Source organism: Mustela nivalis (assembly GCF_964662115.1).
Source record: "Mustela nivalis genome assembly, chromosome: 10".
In the NCBI taxonomy this organism is placed as follows: Eukaryota; Metazoa; Chordata; class Mammalia; order Carnivora; family Mustelidae; genus Mustela; species Mustela nivalis.
In genome coordinates this window covers 32,682,414-32,704,359 of record NC_139029.1, presented here as the reverse complement: position 1 = coordinate 32,704,359, position 21,946 = coordinate 32,682,414, and the positions used below count along the sequence as shown (strand labels likewise).

At 45.2% G+C, this 21,946-nt stretch overlaps 1 protein-coding gene across 2 annotated transcripts in view; it reads right to left on the bottom strand.

Annotated features, from left to right (window-relative positions):
• ST3GAL3 (ST3 beta-galactoside alpha-2,3-sialyltransferase 3) overlaps positions 1 to 21,946 on the bottom strand; it is a 191,546-nt gene that overhangs the window by 105,317 nt on the left and 64,283 nt on the right. The window contains exon 3 of one of the 2 annotated variants that reach the window (XM_082687201.1): positions 14,302 to 14,349. The exons of the other annotated variant lie outside the window; for it this stretch is intronic. Within the exon in view, the coding sequence (XP_082543327.1) occupies positions 14,302 to 14,349 (48 nt within the window). The remainder of the gene's footprint in view (positions 1 to 14,301; positions 14,350 to 21,946) is intronic. 2 annotated transcript variants of the gene reach the window in all.

Below are 21,946 nucleotides of genomic sequence, written 5' to 3'. Positions count from 1 at the left end.
TAAGTTTTTCATTTTAACTCCAGTATAGTTAACATACAGTGTTGTATTAGTTTCAGGTGAGCAGGTGAGCTTGGTCATTCTTGATGGGATGCCAGCCATGTGAACTTTACTTTGTTGGGTGCAGGATATTTGTGCATTCCTTATTTATTTTTGAGGTGCAGTTAAATTACTTAGAACGTTTGATCCTTTCAAGGTTTGCTTTTAAGCTTTGTAGGGTTAAGATGGGAGGCAAGGTGGATTTTAGTCTCAGTCTTCGGTCTGAGGTTTTCCTCTCCTGAGGTCCAGACTTGTATATCCAGCTGACTGCTGGACATATCTGCTTCCTACATACACTTGAAATTCAGGCTGCCCCATACAGAGTTCTCTTTCACCATTCTCACACATGTAGAACCTGGTTCTTCTCCTGTAGTCCCTGGCTTAATGAATGGTACCACTATTTACCCAGCCGCCAAGCTTGAAACCTGAAAGAATTCCTTGATTCCTATTTCCTTCTATTTAATTACCGTGTCTTTTTTTTTTTTTTTTTTTTTAAGTTGTTCTTTAAGGATGCCTCACTCTGATAACTGTCTGCCTTCAGCTCAGGTCATGATCCCAGGGTCCTGGGAACGAACCCCACGTTGGGCTCCCTACTCAGCAGGGAATCTGCTTCTCCCTCTGCCTCTCCACAGCCTGGCTTGTACTTTCTCTCACCTCACTCGCGCTCTCTCAAATAAAATCTTTAAAATAATGAAGTTTTAATTTAAATTTCAGTTAGTTAACATACAGTGTGATGTAATATTAATTTCAGGTATACAATATAGCAATTTAACACTTCCATACAATACCCAGTGCTCATCACAAGTGCACTCCTTAATCCCCATCACCTATTTCCCCCACCTCCCACCCACCTCACGTCTGATAACCAGTTTGTTCTCTATAGTTAAGAGTCTGTTTCTTGGTTTGCCTCTCTTTTTTGTCCCGTGGCTCATTTGTTTTGCTTCTTAAATTCCACAAATAAATGAAATCATATGGTATTTGTTCTTTTCTGACTTGTTTCACTTTCCACAACACTCTCTAGCTCTATCCACGTCCTTGCAAATGGCAAGCTTTCCTCCTTTTATGGCTGAGTAATATTCCATTGTATATATACCACATCTTTTTTATCCATTCATCTGTCAATGGACACTTGGGCTATTTCCATAATTTGGCTATTGTGGATAATGCTGCTATAAACCTTGCACTGCATGAATTACCCTGTTTTTTTTTTTTCTTTTTAATTTCATCTTCTAAATGGCTCTCAAATCCACTTACTTTTGTCCATTTTTACTCTCCTTGACTAAGAAGCCAGGTTCACCTCTCATTTGGATTACCTGCCTCCTGTCTTGTCTCTCTCTAACAGATTCTTCTTGATGTGACCAGAGCTATCTTTCTACATGACAAATATGGTTATGTCATATGTCAGACACTTAACTGACTGAGCCACTATGCTTAAGGGACACCTGGGCAGCTCAATCAGTTAAGTGTCTGCCTTCAGCTCAAGTCATGGTGCCAGGGTCCTGGGATCGAGGCCCATGTCAGGCTCCCTGCTCAGTGGGGGGCCTGCTTTTCTCTCTCCCTCTGCAGCTCTCCCTTCTTATGCTGTCAAATAAATAAAATCTTAACAACAACAAAAAATAATAATAATAAGAGACACCTGGGTCACTCAGTGAGTTAAGCCTCTGCCTTCAGCTCAGGTCCTGATCTCCGGATCCTGGGATCGAACCCCGAATTGGGCTCTCTGCTCACCAGGAAGCCTGCTTTCCCCTCTCTGTCTGCCTCTCTGTCTACTTATGATTTCTCTCTCTCACTGTCAATAAGTAAATTAAAAAATCTTTTAAAAAATTAAAAATAGGGGCACCTGGGTGGCTCAGTTGGTTAAGCGACTGCCTTCGGCTCAGGTCATAGTCTTGGAGTCCCGGGATGGAGTCCCACATCAGGCTCCCTGCTCGGCAGAGAGTCTGCTTCTCCTGCTGACCTCTCTCCTCTCATGCTCTCTCTCAAATAAATAAAATCTTTAAAAAAATTTTTTAAAAAACATTTAAAAAATAAATAAATAAAAATAAAAAATAAATAAAATAACTTTGCTTAAAACTTCTGAATGCCCTCTATTGTTCTAAGAATGAATCCCAGTGTCTTGGTTCATAAGGCCCTTCAGGATCTGACCTATGGTGACCATTCCAACCTAGCTTTTGGAGTCCCTGCATCACCCCACTCTGTCCCTGCCAAATGCTATGTTCTGGCCAGGCTCAGCTACTTTATTTTCCTCCAAAGTATCTTTACCATCTCTAGGCCTTTATACATGCTTTTAAACCTTATTCCCAACCCCTTCCCACATTGGTTATTCCCTACACATTGCTCCTAAGGGACCCACAGTCACCTCAAACTCAAAATGCTGCAAATCAGACTTAACTGCACCCTGTCCCCCAGTCCTCATTTTGTTTTGTTTTGTTTGTTTACCATTCAGTCCTCCAAGAAAGACATGTTTGGTGTATCTTTTCTCATTTCTAAATACAGATCCTTCTCCCTGCACCGCGGTCACTGCTTTTGCTGGATCGGCACTGTTGCTTAGGCCGTGTGGCAAGCTCTTCCTCTGTCTGTACCTGTCCTCCTGGCTCACCTTCTGCCACTCCCCTTTGGACGGCCTTTCTGCCTGAGAGCTACTGCAGACAGCGTTTCCTCTATCTGCAGTGCCTTCATTCATCCTGCTGACTTGGCAAACACACTCATCCTTCGAGAAACAGTCATCAAAGCAAAATCCAACAGGTATATTGGTAGTGCCACAAGGACTTTTGTGGCTCGGCCTTTACCTACCCTTCCATCTCCATCTTGCACTATTCTCCCTACTGTGCTCTCTGCTCAGGCCATTCCAGTCTTCATTCAGTTCCTTGAATAATAATAATAATAATAATAATAATAATAATAATAATAAACCATGAGCTGTCTCAACATAAGACTTTTTCTTTTTCTTTTTTTTAATCTTTTTTTTTTTTTAAAGATTTTATTTATTAATTTGACAGAGAGAAATCACAAGTAGACAGAGAGGCAGCCAGAGAGAGAGAGAGAGGGAAGCAGGCTCCCTGCTGAGCAGAGAGCCCGATGCGGGACTCAATCCCAGGACCCTGAGATCATGACCTGAGCCGAAGGCAGCGGCTTAACCCACTGAGCCACCCAGGCACCCATAAGACTTTTTCTTAGAAGCAGTGTTCTTCTGTCTGAAATGTGTCCTCTCCTCTTTACTTGGCTTAATTCCCACTTATCCTTTAGACCCTAGTTCAAATGTACTCTCAGAAGAGCATTCGCTGATCCTTGTGCTTAGGTTGTGACCCCTCTCTCAGGCCCCTCTAACACACTGTTAGAGCACTAGCAATCATTTGTCCTCAAGGCACTTCTGTCTTCTTTTGGAAACGAGCCCCTTGAATTTCTTTGAAGGAACTGCCCTTCTCCTGCAGGCGAGTGGTGAGACTGTAAACAGGATTTGCCTGCCCAGAGTGGAGGCACTTGACAAAAGCTAGGTTAGTTAGCTGGTCTCCTTCTCTCTTAAACTGAGTGGTAGCAGGGAGTAAAACGGGGTCGTTGTAATCTAGACTCCTGGCACTGCCCTTCATGTCCTTTCTGAGGACCAGCTACTTGACCTTTAATTGGGTTCTATGGGTACATGTGACCTTCCAGCAAATTCCTTTTTCTTTTAAGGTAGCCAGATTCCGTTTCTGTTGTTTGCCGTTAAACAATCCTAACTCAGTGTATCTTGTAGAGGGTCTGGCATAGAGGCTGGTATTCCATCAACGTGCTAAACAGATGGAAGAATGAATGGAGTGACCAGATGACTAAGAAAGCCTAATGAGTAGCTCTAAGACCTGGATTCTTTGTCTTCCTCCACCCCCTGCTGCAGGGGGTAACAGGCACCGTGCACCCATGATGCCACCAGCAGCTGCAGCTCCCTGTCGCCAGCCCCACCTCCTTCCACAGCGCTCCCAGTGTACCCAGACAATTACGTCACAGTCACCTGCCCACACAGAGCCTGCCCTGGCTCTTCTTAGGCACTCTTCCCTCAGTTCAGTTTCTGACTTTTACTTTGGGGTTTCCTTCCGAGGACTCCACATTTGCCCAGGCAATTCCCCCCTGTCATTTGTAAAAGCCAAAAACTTTCTCCACAAAGACTTCCTGAGGCTCCCGAGTGACTACCCCACTTCCAGCGCAGCCAGGGATCTGACCTGACCAAACCTGCACTCTCAGAGTCAGAAGCTGGGAACTGGTGGACTGATCTGTGCCCTGTTCCTCATGGAGTTCCCGGACTAGCAGGAAAGCTTATGTCTGATCTTTAGGAAATGTAAACTAGAACAGAAAGCAATCAGGGAGGCAGAGACATAATGCTCTGGGACACAGAAGCAAAGTTCCTTACTGTCGGGTTTGGGCAAGGCTGCAGAGCCCAGAGCATCTAACTCTATACAAATGTGTTTTTTGAAGCTGCATGTGAATGCCGCTTAGACAAGAGAAATGCTATTTTGAATGTACCGACTCTTCAGGGTCAACCTGCAGCTGGGGAAGCTGGCACTAAAGCCTGGGTCTCACCAGCAGCCCACGGATGTCGAATCTGTCATAAGTACACAAGACTCTGGGACTCGCAAGTCAGCGGGCCAGCGGCACAACGCAAACCAATGTGCATAGACAGCGCCCCCAGGGCCTGAAGGTGCTCTCTCCACAGGTGTCAAAGCAGCAAGCCCACAGCCATGCAGTGAAGGAGAGATGTTTAGTCTGGTGGTTTGGGCTTCCTGCCTCAGCCAAGCTGCAAAGCTCAGCATTATAAAAATCCCTGACCGAGGAGCACATGTGTGTCTGCTGCCTGGCTCCAGGTGGGAAGTGGCATGGATAATGCAAATCTCTGCTTTTCTCCTCCTGCACCTGCACCACGTCAGAAACAAGAACGAGCGCAACGGTCGTTGAAATTAACCATTAACTCTTCCACTGCCGTTCCAAAGGACCACGTTGGTGTTCTAAGCTCATGCAAACTCCTAGGAGGCTCAGACACTGGACATAAACAAAAGGAGGCCACGCACTAAAGTGTGCATGCACCTAGCGATGAACCCTCTCTCTCTTTAAGGCAAAATTAACAAAATTACAAGGAGAAATATGTAAGTCTTCTGTCATCACAATGGGAAACACGAGAACCACTGAAAAACCAGGCTCACAGAATCCATGAAAATTCAGAAGACCTGAACAGAACAATCACTAAATTTGAACTGATATACAGAGTACCTCACACCCAACGAGTAGAGAATGCACTTTCTTTTCAAGCATATATGCAACATTTATGAAAACTGACCACCTCGGAGACATAAACCCTGATATAAAAAATTATAAGCTCGAGCTTTTCACTTAAAAATTTGAAAATGCCTATTTGGGTCTTACAGCAATTCAAGATTTAATATACTCCATAATACTTTGTATTTTATTTTGTTCATAATTCCGTAAAGAAAATCATAAATGTGGGATGCCTGGGTGGCTCAGTCGTTAAGCATCTGCCTTCAGCTTAGGTCATGATCCCAGGGTTCTGGGATCAAGTTCTGCATTGGGCTCCCTGCTCTGCAGGAAGCCTGCTTCTCCCTCTCCTCCCTGCTTGTGTTCCTTCTCTCGATGCGTCTCTCTCTCTCTCTCTCTCTCTATCAAAAAAAATAAAATCTTAAAAAAAAATTATAAATGCTCTCACAGTACCCAATTAGATAACCCTAAGTGCCCCCTGCTTATTTCAGCGTGGTGTACAAATAGAATCATTCTCAACCTCTGCTCTCATGTGTAAACAGCTGGGAACACCACACTACACAGCGAGATCCTATTCCAGAATGAAGCGAGACCTCCCTCGAAGGTCCCCAAGCAAGGTATCCTACTCTAGCCTCATCCTTAGGCCACGGACACCCAGAATGGAATTTCTGGAACACAAGTGCACATCGTAAGCCAACTGTGCTACTGGTGTTTTTGGCCTCCAGTGACCCACTTCCCTCTTTCAGTCTAAAGAGCCACCACAAATTCCCACCAGCTGTCCCTATAATCCGCACAAAGCAGATGTTTAGTAACTAATGGCTGTTGAGGACATCAGAACATTTCCCACGAAGAGGAGGAGTTTGAGGAACACTACCAGGGTATATAAAGTTTAGTTCATGGGCTAAAGATATGGATGTCATTCTATGGGAAAATGACAGTACTTCCTGAGGGTTGCTGGGGGGAGAGGGGCTGGGAGAAGGCGGGTGGGGTTATGGACATTGGGGAGGGTATGTGCTATGGTGAGTGCTGTGAAGTGTGTAAACCTGGCGATTCACAGACCTGTACCCCTGGGGATAAAAATATATTATATGTTTATAAAAAATTAAAAATTAAAAAAGAAAAAATGACAGTACTTCATATCAGGATACACACAGGCCAGCCAGGCAGGACAGGCCACCAGGAAGAAAACTCCAACCACATTATGGAAGCAGCTCCTGTAGCCAGATCTTCTCTGACGGGGTCATCTTTGGCTCCAGCCTCTGAGCTGTGATGAACGGCTAAGTGCAAAGGGCTGAGTGGTAAATGGAATGATTCGGAACTGCTAAGTGCAAAGGAACTGAGTGGTAAATGGAACGAGGACCTATCCCAATGGAAAGAGGGCTCTCATTTCCAAAGGAATGGCACTGCACAGTCGCCAATAAAAGTCATAAGCTATATTAAACGTACGTAATATAGGTCATGGCTCCAGTGAAAGGGAAAGTTGACAAGAGTTGCAAATGGACTGTCAGACATGGCAGATAAAAGGAGACAACTGTTTTTGAGCACCTACTGTGTACTCACACTGCTCTCAATACTTTCACCTACAGTCTCTATTTAATCCTTATGGCCCCATGGGGCAGGCACTGTCTCCATTCTATGTGTGAGGGGCCAGAGGCTTAGAGAGCAGAGAGAACATGTTCTAGATCCCCAACCAGTAAGCAGACCAGCTGAACCAACCCAGGTCTGACTCTGAAGCTTTTCTTTAAATTATGCCACCCTGACTCTCAGAGGCAATAAGAACAGCAGACCTACATAGGAAGAGAGCAATTATCTATTACCTCCTCGCCTCTGCCCCAGGGTGATGGACACAGGCCCCAGCCATGCCCCACATGAGTCATGGGAGTCAGCAACAGCCCAGAGGGGCTGGCCAACACGCAAACAGCTCCCACATCATCTCAAGTCAGGGAAATAAGTCATAACGGAGCATCAATTCATCAAAGACAGACTAAAATAGGAAAAGCAGTATTATAAGATAAACACAGAAAAATTCACTGACCTAGACTAAATTAACTGACCCAGTAAAATAACTCAGAAGTTCACAAACTGAAATCCAATCTTAAATGGGTACACGCTGGTGCAGGGGAGGGGAGAGGCCTCACAAGAGGCTCCAGATAAGTCGTGGTTCCATGAGACTATGGATCCTCCGTCCCAGCATAGCATAGCTCTTCTCCAGCATGAGACACCTGGGGCCAGCAGAAGTGGAGCCTCACTAGGAGGTTGGAGTCCCAGCCCAGATGGTGCCGGCCAATGGGTCATACACCTGGTTCCCTCTCTCCTGGGAAAACAGCCATGTCCTGAGCAGGGCACGCAGGGAATTCTATTCTATTCTATCAAGTGTGTCCAGACCAAGCCAGGGTATCTTGAGTGAAGCTGCAGGAGAATTTTGGCGGACAACATGTCAAAAGAGCAATGGGGACAAGACATAGCAAAAACAGCTCACTATGCAGTCGGTATCCTAAACTTCATGGAGCTTATCACCTCATAGGGCAGATAAGGATAAATAATCACCAAGCAATTGTTACATAAAATAAGACAGAGTCCCTCTCTCCAAAAAAAATAATTTTCTTTTTTCCCAGCAGTAGGATTAACACATGCTATTTATTAGCTATATAATAAGTTTTCTTGGATTTTTAAAGAATGAAGTTAAGAATCATTTGAAATTCCCATGATCTAAAGTTAATTGCTGTAAACATTTTGGTGAACATCTTCTCAGAAATCTCTTTCCAGAAATACATGTGTGAATGTGCATATATAACTTTACTTATACGTGGCCTCGATATACATGCTCTTTGTTCCTGTTTTGCTCACTCAAAAATATCCTCAATGTCTTTCTGTGTTGATAAAAGTAAAATTACATTATCATTTTTAATGGCTATGCAGTATTCCACCATACGGATGTACCATTTTTTTTTACATAATCCTTAAGTACGCACTGCATGATGGACAACGCCATTTCTATTTTTCTACTCCTCAACAAATATTTACTGAGCACCTATTATGTGCCAGCTACTATTCTCTAAGTACCAGGGACACAGTGATGAACAAGACAGGCAAGTTCCCTGGCCAAATTCTACTGGGGGAGACTGACCGTATGCAAGTAAAGAGCAGATACTTGGAAGGATGAGTGCGAAGAAGAAATAAAGACATACCTTCCTAGAGGAGGACTGGGTGTCAAGAGAGCAGATGACTTTAGGTGCAGCGGTCCAAGAAGGCCTTCCTGCAGAGAGGACATCTGAACACAGACCTGGGATGGTCACGGGAAGTGGGAGTGAAACATTCTAGGAAGAGGAGGTACTGAGCACAGAGGCCCTGATGCAGAAAGGGACCTGGCCTAGTCACAGACTCATAGGAATGCCAATGTGGCTTGAGGGCAGTGAGGGACAAATGGACAAAACACAAATGTGATATAATTCCAGAGAAACTGCTGTGGGAGCCGGTAAGTCGGAATCTGTAGGTCTTGGAGTTGGGATTTTATTTTAAGTGCACTGTGAAGTCAAAGGAGAGCTTTCAGTGGGAACAAGATATGATCTGACTTACATTTGAAAAGATCATTCTGGCTACAGTGTGGAGAATGGATGACCAGGAGGTAACAAATGAGCAGAGACCAGTAGGTGCTTCCTTAACCAGGGGAGAAAAGATGGTACCTTGGACAGAGCTGCTAGAAAAAGGCTGGACAAGGATACATCAGAAGACAGAAAAGGTGAGAAAGGGAAAGAGGAAGGGCAATAATCAGCGGCTGCCAGATCTGTAGGTTGAACACTTGGGGGGATGGGGACAAAAAAGTGGGAGAAGAAACATTCTGAATGCACAGATCCCACACACCTTCCATTAGATTTATACGTAAGTATTTCGGTTTGGAGAGGGGCTGCTGTTAAATTTTTTTAATTTTTAATTATTCATTGCTAGTATATAGACATATAATAAATTTTTTATGCTTTGATCTTCTATCGCATCATCTCGCTAAACTCACTTACTAGTTCTAGGAGGGGGTTTTTTGGTAGATTCCTTGAGATTTTCTATGTAGGCAATCATGTCACCTATGAGGAGGGTCGGTTTTATTCCTTCCTTTCCAATCCGTGCTGTCATTGTTCCTTTTTCTTGCCTTCCTGCACCAGCTTGGACTTGCAGAAGTGGTTCCGGATCTCAGAGGGAAAGCAGGTTTTCACCATGAGGCCTGCTGTTTGCTATACGTTGTCTGGAGATGCCTTGTATCCAGTTGAAGAAGTTCCCTTCTAAGTTCACTGAGTTTTGTTTTGTTTTTTTTTTTTTTTTAATTGGGAGTAGATGCTGAATTTTTGTCAAATACTTTTTCTTCACCAACTAACATGGCCATGTAGTATCCCTTCTTTAGACAGTAAATACGGCAGTCTACATTGTCTGACATTTGAATGATGAACCAGCCTTTCATTTGCAGGATAAACCCCACGTGGGCACCAAATCTGGGGAGTTTTAGGCGTTATTCCTTTGAGTGACTCTTCTGTACTGCACTGCTCCTCTTCTTCTAGGATTCCAATGGGAGACAGTAACTGGGTGTTGCCCCATGCGTCACTGGGGCTCTGCTCAACTTTTTAACTCTTTCTTCTGAGGTTCACACTGGGTAATTCCGATTGATTTCCTTTCAAGGTCACTGATTCTTTCCTCTTCGTTTCTATTCTGTTCCTGAGTCCATTCAGTTGAGTTTTTTAAAATGTCAGTATTGTATTTTTTCCCCCTATATTTCCATTTGGTTCTTTCTTAATTTATTTATTTATTTTTTGGTGGTGGGGAATGGGCCTAACAGTTTCTATCTTTTTTGTTTCAACACTGTTTGCTCTTATTTTGTGGAGCATTTTTATAATAGCCATTTTATTTATTTTTTTAAAGATTTATTTATCTATTTGACAGACAGAGATCACAATTAGGCAGAAAGGCAGGCAGAGAGAGAGAGAAAAAGAGGAGAAAGCAGGCTCCCTGCTGAGCAGAGAGCCCAATGTGGGGCTCGATCCCAGGACTCTGGGATCATGACCTGAGCTGAAGGCAGAGGCTTTAATCCACTGAGCCACTCTGGCACCCCTATAATAGCCATTTTAAAGTCATTGTCAGATTATTCCAACATCTGTATTGAGATTTTCCTGGTTCTTCACATGGTAAGTAATTTTGGATTATACCTTGGATATTTTGAATATGAAGTGATGAAACTTTAGCTCTTGCTTAAATCCTGGGGAAGGGGGCGCCGGGGTGGCTCAGTCAGTTAAGTGTCTGACTCTTGGTTTCAGCTCAGGTCATGATCTCAGGGTCCTGGGTCCCTGTGTAGGGCTCTGTGCTTAGCAGGCTCTGTGCTTAGCAACAGAGTCTGCTTGAGGATTCTCTCTCCCCCTCGGCCCTTCCCCTGCTCGCGCACAGTCTCTCTCTCTAAAATAAATAAATCTTTAAAAATAAGTAGATAAGGGTGCCTGGGTGGCTCAGTGGCTTAAGCATCTGCCTTTGGCTCAGGTCTTGGTCTCAGGGTCCTGGGATTGAGCCCCACATCAGGCTCTCTGGTCGGTGGGGAGCCTGCTTCCCCCTCTCCCTCTGCCTGCCTCTCTGCCTACTTGAGCTCTCTCTCTCTCTCTCTCTGTCAAATAAATAAATAAAATCTTTTTAAAAATTAAATAAATAAATCCAGTGGGCAATGTTGGCCTTTCTTTTCTACCAGACTCTTAAACAGGCTGGATTTAGGGGGCGAGTTATGGCCAGCCTTCCATGGGCTGTGGTTTAAATGTCAAAGCCCACTCATGTGTGTCCTCTGTGTGCGCCACCCACTGTCTCATCTGGGACTCAGGCAGTGGTCTTTCAGATCAGTTCTCAAACTCTTTGGTATGTTGGTTAGCATCAGAAGCATGCATGTGTAGCTAAGGGGTTAGCCCAGAAGGTCCTACGTAATTTTCTGGAACCACTTTGAGTTCTTCCCTCTCTGTTTTCTCCTTGTACCTTCCAGTTCACTGGGCCTCCCCTTCTTGGTTCTCTGGCCTGAAAGCTGGGATCTTAGTTACCATATTCTGTCACACATTTCCTAAACTATACCCAAATCCAACCAGCAGGAAGGCAGAGGAGAAAAAGGCAACCGATTTCACCCCGCCCTCCCGGGATTACACATCCTCTGATCAGAGAGGAAGGTTTCCCTTTCTCAGCTTTAGGGACTTAAAGACCACTGCTGCCACTGAACCCACCACCATCACAACTTACTGTGGGACAGCCGGGTGACTAGGGCACAAGAGAACAGAGGAAAAGAACCCCTGGGACTTCTCCTCTGCCTGAGCCTCGGAGCCCCTTTCCCACCCAAGAGCCCTAACTAGAGGTCTTCTGAAATTCCCTGTGTGCCCTGATGTGCACTGCTTCAGTCTAGCAAGCACATGGGACACTGGTGGAAAAATGAGAAATTCATTGCCAGTGTGCAGCATGTTTAATTCTAGTCTTTTCCCCCAACCTGTCTGCTGCCATTCATATCTCAGAGTCTTCAAATAGCTGCTAAATGCACCTTTAGTGCATTTAGTGCACTCCAGGCCTTTAGCTACGTCCAATGACAGAGCTTCTTGTACATGTATCTTGGTACCTACAGAAGCATGCATTTATGTAGGGAATATAGCTATGAGAGGAAATGCCAGGTCATGAGGTATGTGTCTATTCGAATTTTGCTAGACACTACATGGTCATTTGTGAAAAGGCTGTAACCAATTTACCCTCTGGCCAGTAAAGGCTCTGAGTCTCCACTCTACCACATCCTCACCAACTCGGGGATAGCAAGCTTTTCCAGTTTTCCCATTTTGGTAGAGGTGCAGAGGGATCTCACAGAAATCCTAATTTGTCTTTCCCCAGGTGGCAATGCAAAATGCAATCAAACACCCTTTCATAAGTTTATTGGCCATCTGGATTTCCTCTTTTGTGAAGTGCCTACTTAGGCCTTTTTGCTTGTTTTGATACCGGGTTGTTTCTTTATTCCTATTGATTTCTGCAGTTCTCCATTCTGGAAACGTGGCCCTTGTTGGTTGTTTGTGTTACAAAGATCTTTTTTCTGCCCTGAATTGCCTTTATCACTCTCTTAAAGGTGTCTTTCTGATTAATGAGAAGTTTTTAACTTGAATGTAATAAAATTGATCAATCTTTTCCAATAAAAGTAGACACAACTTCTGTGTCTATTTAAAAACTTTCTCTCTGTCCACTCTTTTTTTTCTTAATCCTACGTGAATTTTTATTAACATACCATAAAACCGATTTTAATGACATATTTTGAACACATTATATGAACTGTTTCTTGATATTTACATTATCTATATTCTTTTTTTTTTAATTTAATTTAATTTTTGTGTTGTCCACTCTCTCTTTTTTTTTTAAGACTTTATTTATTTATTTGACAGAGAGAGATCACAAGTAGGCAGAGAGGCAGGAAGAGAGAGGAGGAAGCGGGCTCCCTGCTGAGCAGAGAGCCCGATGCGGGGCTCAATCCCAGGACCCTGAGATCATGACCTGAGCCGAAGGCAGAGGCTTAACCCACTGAGCCACCCAGGCACCCCTGTCCACTCTCTCTTAAAGTGATCTCTCTTGTCTCAGCATTTGGGTGGAGTACATCTCAAGCACATGAGGCATGAGACAGCAAGATAACAAGGGAGATAGTATGAGCTGCAGAGGCGGACCGATCTGAGTGGCCGGGACAGGTTATTTTACCTTTCAGAGCATCAGTTTCTTTTATCTACAATCAAAGATACACTATCCACCTTGCAAGATGTGTCTGAAGCTCCTACCACAGCATCGGCACACAGGAAGCCCTTAGTAAACAGGGGCAGCCGTGACTGCAACCTCCGAACTCCTCTTTCCCCTCATCCACAGCTGCCGGAACGTCAGGGCTGCTTTGTGAAACACTGATCCTATATCTACTGCATCCGAGGACAGCGAAATGGATTAATTGCCCTTGGCATGCCAGCCGAGCCTCCCAGTTACAGGCGGCACCCACCAATACAAGAACCACCATCTTTGACTAAAAACGCAGGGTGATGCCCGGAGGCGCTCTTCTTACACGGTGGGGTCATCCTGGTGCTCCCACACCAACGTGTAACAGCAAGTCAAAGACCCAAAGTGATGTCTCTTTCTGCTCACCGCCAATAGCATAGCGGTGTGAAGCAGGGAGACGGCCTCAGACCTAGGAGAGTCAAGCTCCACTGAGCTGGAGGGATTTGGTGTCCAAGGAGTGGGTCTGTCAGCCTGTATGTCCTGCGCTTAGACTCGGGGAAGAGAGGGCTTTTGTCAGCCAGCACGTGGGTTGGCACACGTGCACGGTGAAGTGCGCATCCCAGGGGAGGTGTGTATTTCAGCCTATGGATGTGCATATCCTCAGGAAGCTGCAATACTCCCATTGGCCTGACATTGTGTTGGAGAGCCCCGATGACAATCTTCTCTAGCGTCCCCAGAGCATGGGGCCCCTCAATGAACTCTGCCCCACTCTCTGGGCCACGATATGTGCTCAGAAAACACACACCCTTGGGGCGCCTGGGTGGCTCAGTGGATTAAGCCGCTGCCTTCGGCTCAGGTCATGATCTCAGTGTCCTGGGATCGAGCCCCGCATCGGGCTCTTTGTTCAGTGGGAGCCTGCTTCTCTCTCTCTCTCTCTCTGCCTGACTCTCCGCCGACTTGTGATCTCTCTCTCTGTCAAATAAATAAATAAAATCTTTAAAAAAAAAAAAAAAAAAAAAAAGAAAACACACACCCTTTATCTGAACCTGGAACACTCTGAACGAGGAGGAAGCATCTACCCACACTCCCCCAAGTGCCCACTGTTCAAGCAGCTGGCCAAGTCTTCTGGATGTTACGTCCCACTTTCTAAACCATGAGTCTCCAGAAAAGCTCCTGAAGACATCCCCACGGTTCTGAGATAGTCCATGGCCCTCCCCGGATACCCCGCCCCCCACCTCACCAGGCTCCACTTCAAATGTGGCCAAGTGCTGAGTGCGGAAAGGATAGAGGGGGAGGGGTTGGTACCTGAGCCTAGTGTTTGTCCAGCGGAGTCAAAGGAAAGAACCACTGAATCTGCAACACAAGAGGACAAGTTCATTTCTTTCTCCTTCTTAGAGGGGAAAAAAAAAAAAAGCTCCCACCAACTCTGCCCAAACCCTCCCCCAGGGGAAAGTCAACTGGACTGGAACACTGAGATGCACAGACAGCATCCACGGGTCAATGCCCAACCCCCCAACTGGGCCATGAGGCCCTGCTGAGCCCAGCCCCAAGCCTTCCGCTACCAGGAAGAACATCTCAGGGCAGAGACAGGCCCCAAATTCTTCAGAGGCATTTCCTGCCAAATTAGGGGACAAGTTTTTTTTTTTTTTTTCCTCCCCTTCTTACATTGAAAATAAAATTAAAACAATGCAACAGAAAACTCTCCTGCATCTGGTTAAAGGCACTAACATTTCCCTTTGACTTCTCCCTTTATTTTCCTATTCATATACCTAATTGTTTATTATTTCTTCTCCAAAAGGGCTTTAAGTGGACTACAGAAATTTACAGTACACACTGGATCTTAAAAATGAAGAAGTCGAGAAAGGAAATATATAGTCAGGGGAATGTTAGTCCACAAAATGCATGCCATGGGAACCAGAGGTAGAATCAAGGAGGCCTGAGCTCCCAAATCACCAAAGGAAAGGAGAGAATGAACAGTTGCAAGATTTAGTGCCCACAGTGCATTCATTCATTTGACCAATCAGGAAGTATTGATTGGGCATGATATTATACCATGACTCTGAGATACAGCAGTGAACAAAAAAGCAGTCTCCTCACAGATCTCCCTGCCATCAGTATAGGAGACCAAAAAAGTTACCAAACAACAAGGCATCCAACTCAAAACTAAGTCAAAAAGAGTGCTATGAACAGTCCCATTAAGAACCAGACCTACATGGTCCCAGGGTCCTGGGATCTAGCCCTGCATCGGGCTCCCTGCTCAGTGGGAAACCTGCATCTCCCTCTCCCATTCCCTCTGCTTGTGTTCCCTCTCTTACTGTGTCTCTGTCAAATAAATAAATAAAATCTTAAAAAACAAAAAACAACAACAAAAAAGAAAAACAAAGAAAGAAAGAAAGAACCAGACCTAGGCAGGGCCTGGGTGGCTCAGTCAGTAAAGCATCCAACTCCTGATTTCATCTCAGGTCTCAATCTCAGGGTTGTGAGTTTGAGCCTTACACCAGGCTCCCTGCTGGTTGTGTAGCCTACTTAAAAAGTTAAAAAAAAAACAAAAAACAAAAAAGCCACCCGGACCTAGTTAGAAAGGGGAGTGGGTGTTGGTTAGGGAAGGCTTCCCTGAAGAACGCACACTGGAACTAACAGCTGAACACAAGCAGGAGTTAAACGTAACAAGAATGGAATGAGGCACTCCAGGCAGAGAGATCGCCACGTGTAGAGATCTGTAGCTCAATGGAATGGGATGCTTCAGAGTGACTAAAAGACCAAACAGCAAAGCAAATAGCAAACAGTCATCAGGAGGAAATTTCTCTTGTGGGTCCCAATAGTAAGAGGGGGACACTGTATGATGTTGAAGACTCTAACTTCCACAGCATTTCTGTAATAAGGGAGTGTGAATGTGGTAAGGCTATTTCTTCCAACACAAGCGTGTACAAAATGAAGCCAACATATAGTTCAATAAAAGCAATTCTACGGAACACCAAGATAATGTAAGGCCCCAGACAGCCCCGGGTAGCCCAGACTCAAAAGGCTCACCCACCACCAAGGAAAGCCAGCGGATGTGTATGGGACCGGGGTCTACAGCCCCACTACCACCCCAGCAACCCTTTGGATCTCAAGTTGATGTCATTTTCTTACTGTACAAGGAAATCCAACACAACAGTTATGTTAACTCTAAGTAATGTCTGTCCCCACTGCTGGATTATCAGTCCCCTGAAGGCAGATACTGTACCTGCTTGATCCCGTGCCCCGTTACCCACAACAATGCTTAGCACTTGATAGCCATCTGCTGGATAACAGAGCAGAGAGAAATGAACGGACCACAGGTCCTTTTTGATAAGGATCAGAAAGCAGACTCCGGACTGCCAGTTAAGGACAGATCTACATGCTTTGAAACCTACCAAGGAGATGATAGGGCTGAGGTCATTTTACAAACGTGCAGAAGCACAGGAAGGCCACTTGGCTGACCCGACAGATGACTACCCTGCCTCTGTGAGACAAAATCAAGGTCAAACTCTCATAAATGCTATTTCTTTTTTTTTTTTTAATTTTATTTATTTATTTGTCAGAGTGAGCACAGGCAGACAGGGTGGCAGGTCAGAGGCAAACGAAGAAGCAGGCTCCCGATGAGCAAGGAGCCCGATGTAGGACTCGATCCCACGATGCTGAGATCATGACCTGAGCCGAAGGCAGCGGCTTAACCAACTGAGCCACCCAGGCATCCCATAAATGCTATTTCTTTATCAACAGTTCAAACATCGTCTTTTCTCAACGCTACTGCCCTTCCAGAAGAGAAACCCCTCTTTCTTTATTTAAGGAGCTTTATTGAGGTATAACTTACATACTATAAAATTCACTCATTTTAAATGTACAATGGATTTTTTAGAGACTTTACAGAGCTGTGCAACTATCACCACATGCAGTTTTTTGACATTTCCATCACTCTGAAAAGATCCCTCCTGCCCATTTTATCCTGCCCCATTCCCACCTCCAACCCCAGGCAACCACTGATTCATTTACTGTCTCTATAAATTTGCCTTGCTGGACATCTGCCTACCCACTTTTGCTGGGGCTGTTCTACATCCCCCAACCACACCCCTGCCTCCAACGTGGCCCCCATTCCACCACCCTTTCTACCGCTGACGATGTTTCCGAAAAGTATACCTCACTGTGGCTTTGCTTTTGATTAAAATCCTTCAGAGGCTTCCCGCAGCCTGTAAGACAGAATCCAAGCTCTGACATTCATTCTCTCATTTCCCCCTCATTTGCCATTTTTAATACATCTCATATTCCAGATGGGCCAGACGACCTCTACTTCCCCAGGGGTATACACCAGTGTGTCTTCACTCATCGGACATACTGTGCTCACTGCCTGTTTGCATGCCAAAAATCTCCCACTCTTCCATTAAGATTCCACTCAATCATCCCCTCTTCTTTTTTCTTTTTTTAAAGTAGGCTCCATGCCCAGTATGGAGCCCAGTGTGGGGCTTGAACTCATGACCCTGAAATCAAGACCTGAGCGGAGATCAAGAATCAGGACGCTTAGCCAACCGAGCTGCCCCGTGTGCCCCAATCATCCCTTCCTCTCGACGCCTTCTCTGGTCAGTTCTGCTCACCCTCTTCTTTAGGACAACACTGGACTATTATTATATCATTTATCATAACACCTGGTTACCTCTTTTACTGTTAAACATTTCAAGTTCCCTGAGGACAAGAAACGTGTCTTCATTCTGAGGCAGTGATTCCTGGCTGGGTGACTGACACACAGGAAGTACTCAATAGGTTTCTTCAACAAAGGAATAAACTTAAGTAAATGCCCTTGCTTGCTTTCAAAGGTGATGTGATCTAAGTGGTATTTCAGGGGCTGGGTGGGGGCGGGGAATATCCATTTTGCATACAGATTCTCATTCAATTACGTCAACCTATTTCCCTCCACAGTGAAACGTCAGGGGTTCAAGTGTGGCCTCCTCCTAGAAATATAAAAGCATGTATACAGGGGCACCTGGGTGGCTCAGTGGGTTAAAGCCTCTGCCTTCGGCTCAGGTCATGATCTCAGGGTCCTGGGATCGAGCCCCGCATCAGGTTCTCTGCTCAGCAGGGAGCCTGCTTCCTCCTCTCTCTCTCTGCCTGCCTCTCTGCCTACTTGTAATCTCTGCCTATCAAATAAATAAATAAAATCTTTAAAAAAAAAAAAAAAAGCATGTATACAAATCAGCGTAAGGGGAATACAAAAAATGGCCTCGAAGCTTCTAGGTTAGAGGCTGCAGCCACCTGGGGAAGATTAGGACCAGCTTCCTGAGCAGCTAACTGATTGCCCACCCGAGCAACAATAAAAACAGCATCTCAAATTTTTACTGCAGTTGACAAGGACCATTCCAACTGCAATTTACCTTCTCTGTACTCTCAAGCAGTCCTGAAATCATCTCTTCTCTTTTTTTTTTTTTTTTAAGATTTTATTTATTTATTTGACAGAGAGAAATCACAAGCAGGCAGAGAGGCAGGCAGAGAGAGAGAGAAGGAAGCAGGCTCCCGGCTGAGCAGAGAACCTGATGCGGGTCTCGATCCCAGGACCCTGGGATCATGACCCGAGCCGAAGGCAGCGGCTTAACCCACTGAGCCACCCAGGCGCCCCCATCTCTTTTCTTTTTTAAAGATTTTATTTATTTATTTGACAGAGGGAGACACAGCGAGAGAGGGAACACAAGCAGAGGGAGTGGGAGAGGGAGAAGTAGGCTTCCTGCTGAGCGGGGAGCCCGATGCAGGGCTGGATCCCAGGACCCTGGGATCATAACCTGAGCCAAAGGCAGGCGCCTATGACTGAGCCACCCAGGCGCCCCTGATATAATCTCTTTTTAAACTTTTCAACATAAGCCAAGAAGAAAGGCTTAAAAGTTAAGTAAAAGACAAACTAAAACTTAACTGAGCCTAAAAGCAGCAAGATGAAATACTAATAGTGGCTTTCTCTGGGTGAAAGAATTGTGGGTTATGTTTCTACTCTGTTTTTGCAGAATTTGTACAGTGACATGTATTATTTATACCATCATCATCATTTGTAAAAAACTAAAAAAGAGGGGGTGCCTGGGTGGCTCAGTGGATTAAATCCTCTGCCTTCAGCTCAGGTCATGATCCCATGGCCCTGGGATCAAGCCCCTCATGGGGATCTCTGCTCAGCAGGGAGCATGCTTCCCTTCCTCTCTCTCTCTCTCTCTGCCTGCCTCTCTGCCTACTTATCTCTATCTGAAAAATAAATAAATAAAATCTTAAAAAAAAAAAAAGAACTCTCTAATCCACCTGAAGGATTTTAACCTCTAACTCAGAGGTACCAGTACAAAAGGATGGAAGGTTCTTGACTGGTCTTCATTTTCCATTGTACATGCCAATACGCTGTTCAGCTTTTTCCTATAGTTACTGAGGTTGTCCTTTTATATCATGCCATTTTAAATATACCTCAGCTACATCAATCCCGAAATAGACCGGGCTTTTTAAAATTATTATTCTTTTTATCTTCCCTCTCCCCACCCCCTCCCCTCCACGCCCCGACAAATTTATCAAATGCCGATTATGTGCCAGGCCCTGTGCCAGATACTAGAGGCAGGAAGCTGAGTAAGAGCCAGTTCATTGGACAAGTTCATTGGCACCTGAAATAAAAATAAAGCGGATAAACGTATGCAAAGAGTAAGCAGGAAGCAGAGGAACGTCTTACTGGAAAGAAAAAGTCAGGGCTTTCGCAGCTATGACTTCCGGCGGTAGCGGACGGCTCCCGAGAGCACGTGTACGCACTGCGGAAGACGTGAGTGACGGGGGCAGAAATATCAGAAGGAAGTTAGTGACATTTTCATGTTTTGCGTTAGTTTTGACGGATTTTGCTTGGAGCATTAAAAAGCACAGACTTGAGAAATCAGTGTGGTCACTTGTTATTTGTGCTTATTCTAAAGGACACAGAGGATCATTTTAGTCATAAATCACTGGACAGCGAAAGCGAAAACCTGGTATTCAACAAATCAAGAAGTTTGTTTTGCAAGGCGCTGAGCAAGAATATCCAGACTTCTCCTTGTCCGGCTAACAAACAGGTCATTTTTATTTCAAACAGCCCAGGCTCCAGCTGTTCCTGGATAAGAACAGGCCAGAGGCAGCCATGTGGTGTGCTACGCAAGTGACCAAACAGAATTCCAGACCAAGGTACAACAGACCGTCGCTGTGCACGACTTTGTTCAAGGAGGAAACCTAGAATTTACTGGAAGTCTTTTATTATGGTCAGATGTTTCCTGTGTCTGGTTTCTGAAGCTTTGGATAAAAGGAATATAAAAGGAGTAGAAAGAATGGGGCCCAGTCTTTCCAGTCACCGGAGGGGCTTCCAAAGCTCAAATTCTACAGACAAGGCACACATTTGGGGATGAGGTAGCAGTCGCAGTACACACTCAACACTTAACTTCTGCTATCTGCCACGTGGAAGCCCTAGAGATGGAAGAATGGATCAAAAAAGAAATTGTCCCTTCAAGTAGCTTGCAAGCAGGTAAAATAAAAACACATATGAAGCTAAGCATTCAACAGTTAACAAGTGCTGTCAATTATGTCTTCCTAAAGTTGGGGATGAAAAGCTAAGCATAACACAGAGGGATGGAAATAAGAGTAAGGAAGGAGCTAGTTCACTGTTTGCTAATTTGCGAAGCAACTCTCCCACACCAGACTTAGGGATACAACGGTAAGAAAGAACAGGACTGCTCCTATTCTCAAGGAATTTATGTTTTATGCAGGGAGATGAAAAACATGAGTAAACAAATGAGCAAAACAAGTTCAGGCAGTAAGTGGTACAAGGAATGTTCAGTGATGTGACAGTGACTGACGGTGAGGTACAGGCCACGCTGGATGGGGTGTTTCGGGAAGGCTTCTCTGAGGAGGTGACCTATGGGCTGAGACCTGAAGACAGGAGCCAGCCAAGAGAAGATGAAGGGGGAAAAGCTCCAGGAGAAAGGACAAAGCAAGTTTAGCAATTTTAGTACATTTAAGGACCAGAGAGAAGCGGCACTCGGGTGGCTCAGTTGTTAAGCGTCTGTCTTCGGCTCAGGTCACGATCCCGGAGCCCTGGGTTCAAGCCCCGCATCGGGCTCCCCAGCTCAGCAAGAGGCCTGCTTCTCTCTCTCCCACTCCCTCCTGCTTGTGTTCCCTCTCTCACTCTGTCTTTCTCTGTCAAATAAATAAATAAAATCTTAAAAAAAAAAAAAAAAAAAAAAAAAAGACCAGAAAAGGCCAGTGTTCCTGGAACGCAGAGCTCAGAAAACACACGGAGGGTGTGAAGTGAGGTCAGAGAGGATGACAGGAACCAGATCCTTGGGAGGCCCTACGTAGGAGGCCATAGAAAGAGTCTCACTGTATTTCAATGGCTTCAAACCAGGAGAGCAACATGATCTGATTGATTTTTTAAATATAAACTTTGGCTGCTATGTGGGAACAAAACTGACTATTCTGGCAAGGGAGTAAAAGACAGATGAGGGCAGAGAGACCGAAGCCAGGGAGATCGATAAGAAGGAGAATGCTCATTCCAGAGGAGAGAACACGGCGGCCGGAACCAAGACAGTGGCCACAGGAAGAGAAAAGGGATGGATGCTAGAGATGTTCAGAAGGGAAACTTTCCAGGACGAGTGACCGGTGATGAGAGTCAGAGATGAGGAAGGAGGAGGATTACAGGTACACTGGGACTTGGGAAGCTAGACGGCGACTGCTGCCTGATCGGGAGTGCCCTTCATGTGAACCCCATGACCCTGCCTCTCCTCCGGCCACTGACGACTGGACCACAGTGGGTACCCGACCCTGATCATAAGCCACCTATGAGGCACACAGAGTCTACCTTCGGGCGATCTGAACCGGGAAGTACAGAGAGCTGGGCAGACCCAAGGGGAGAAAGAAGCCAAGACTGGGAGGCCATGGGCCAGACTTGATGCTGGGTCCAAGTGCCCAC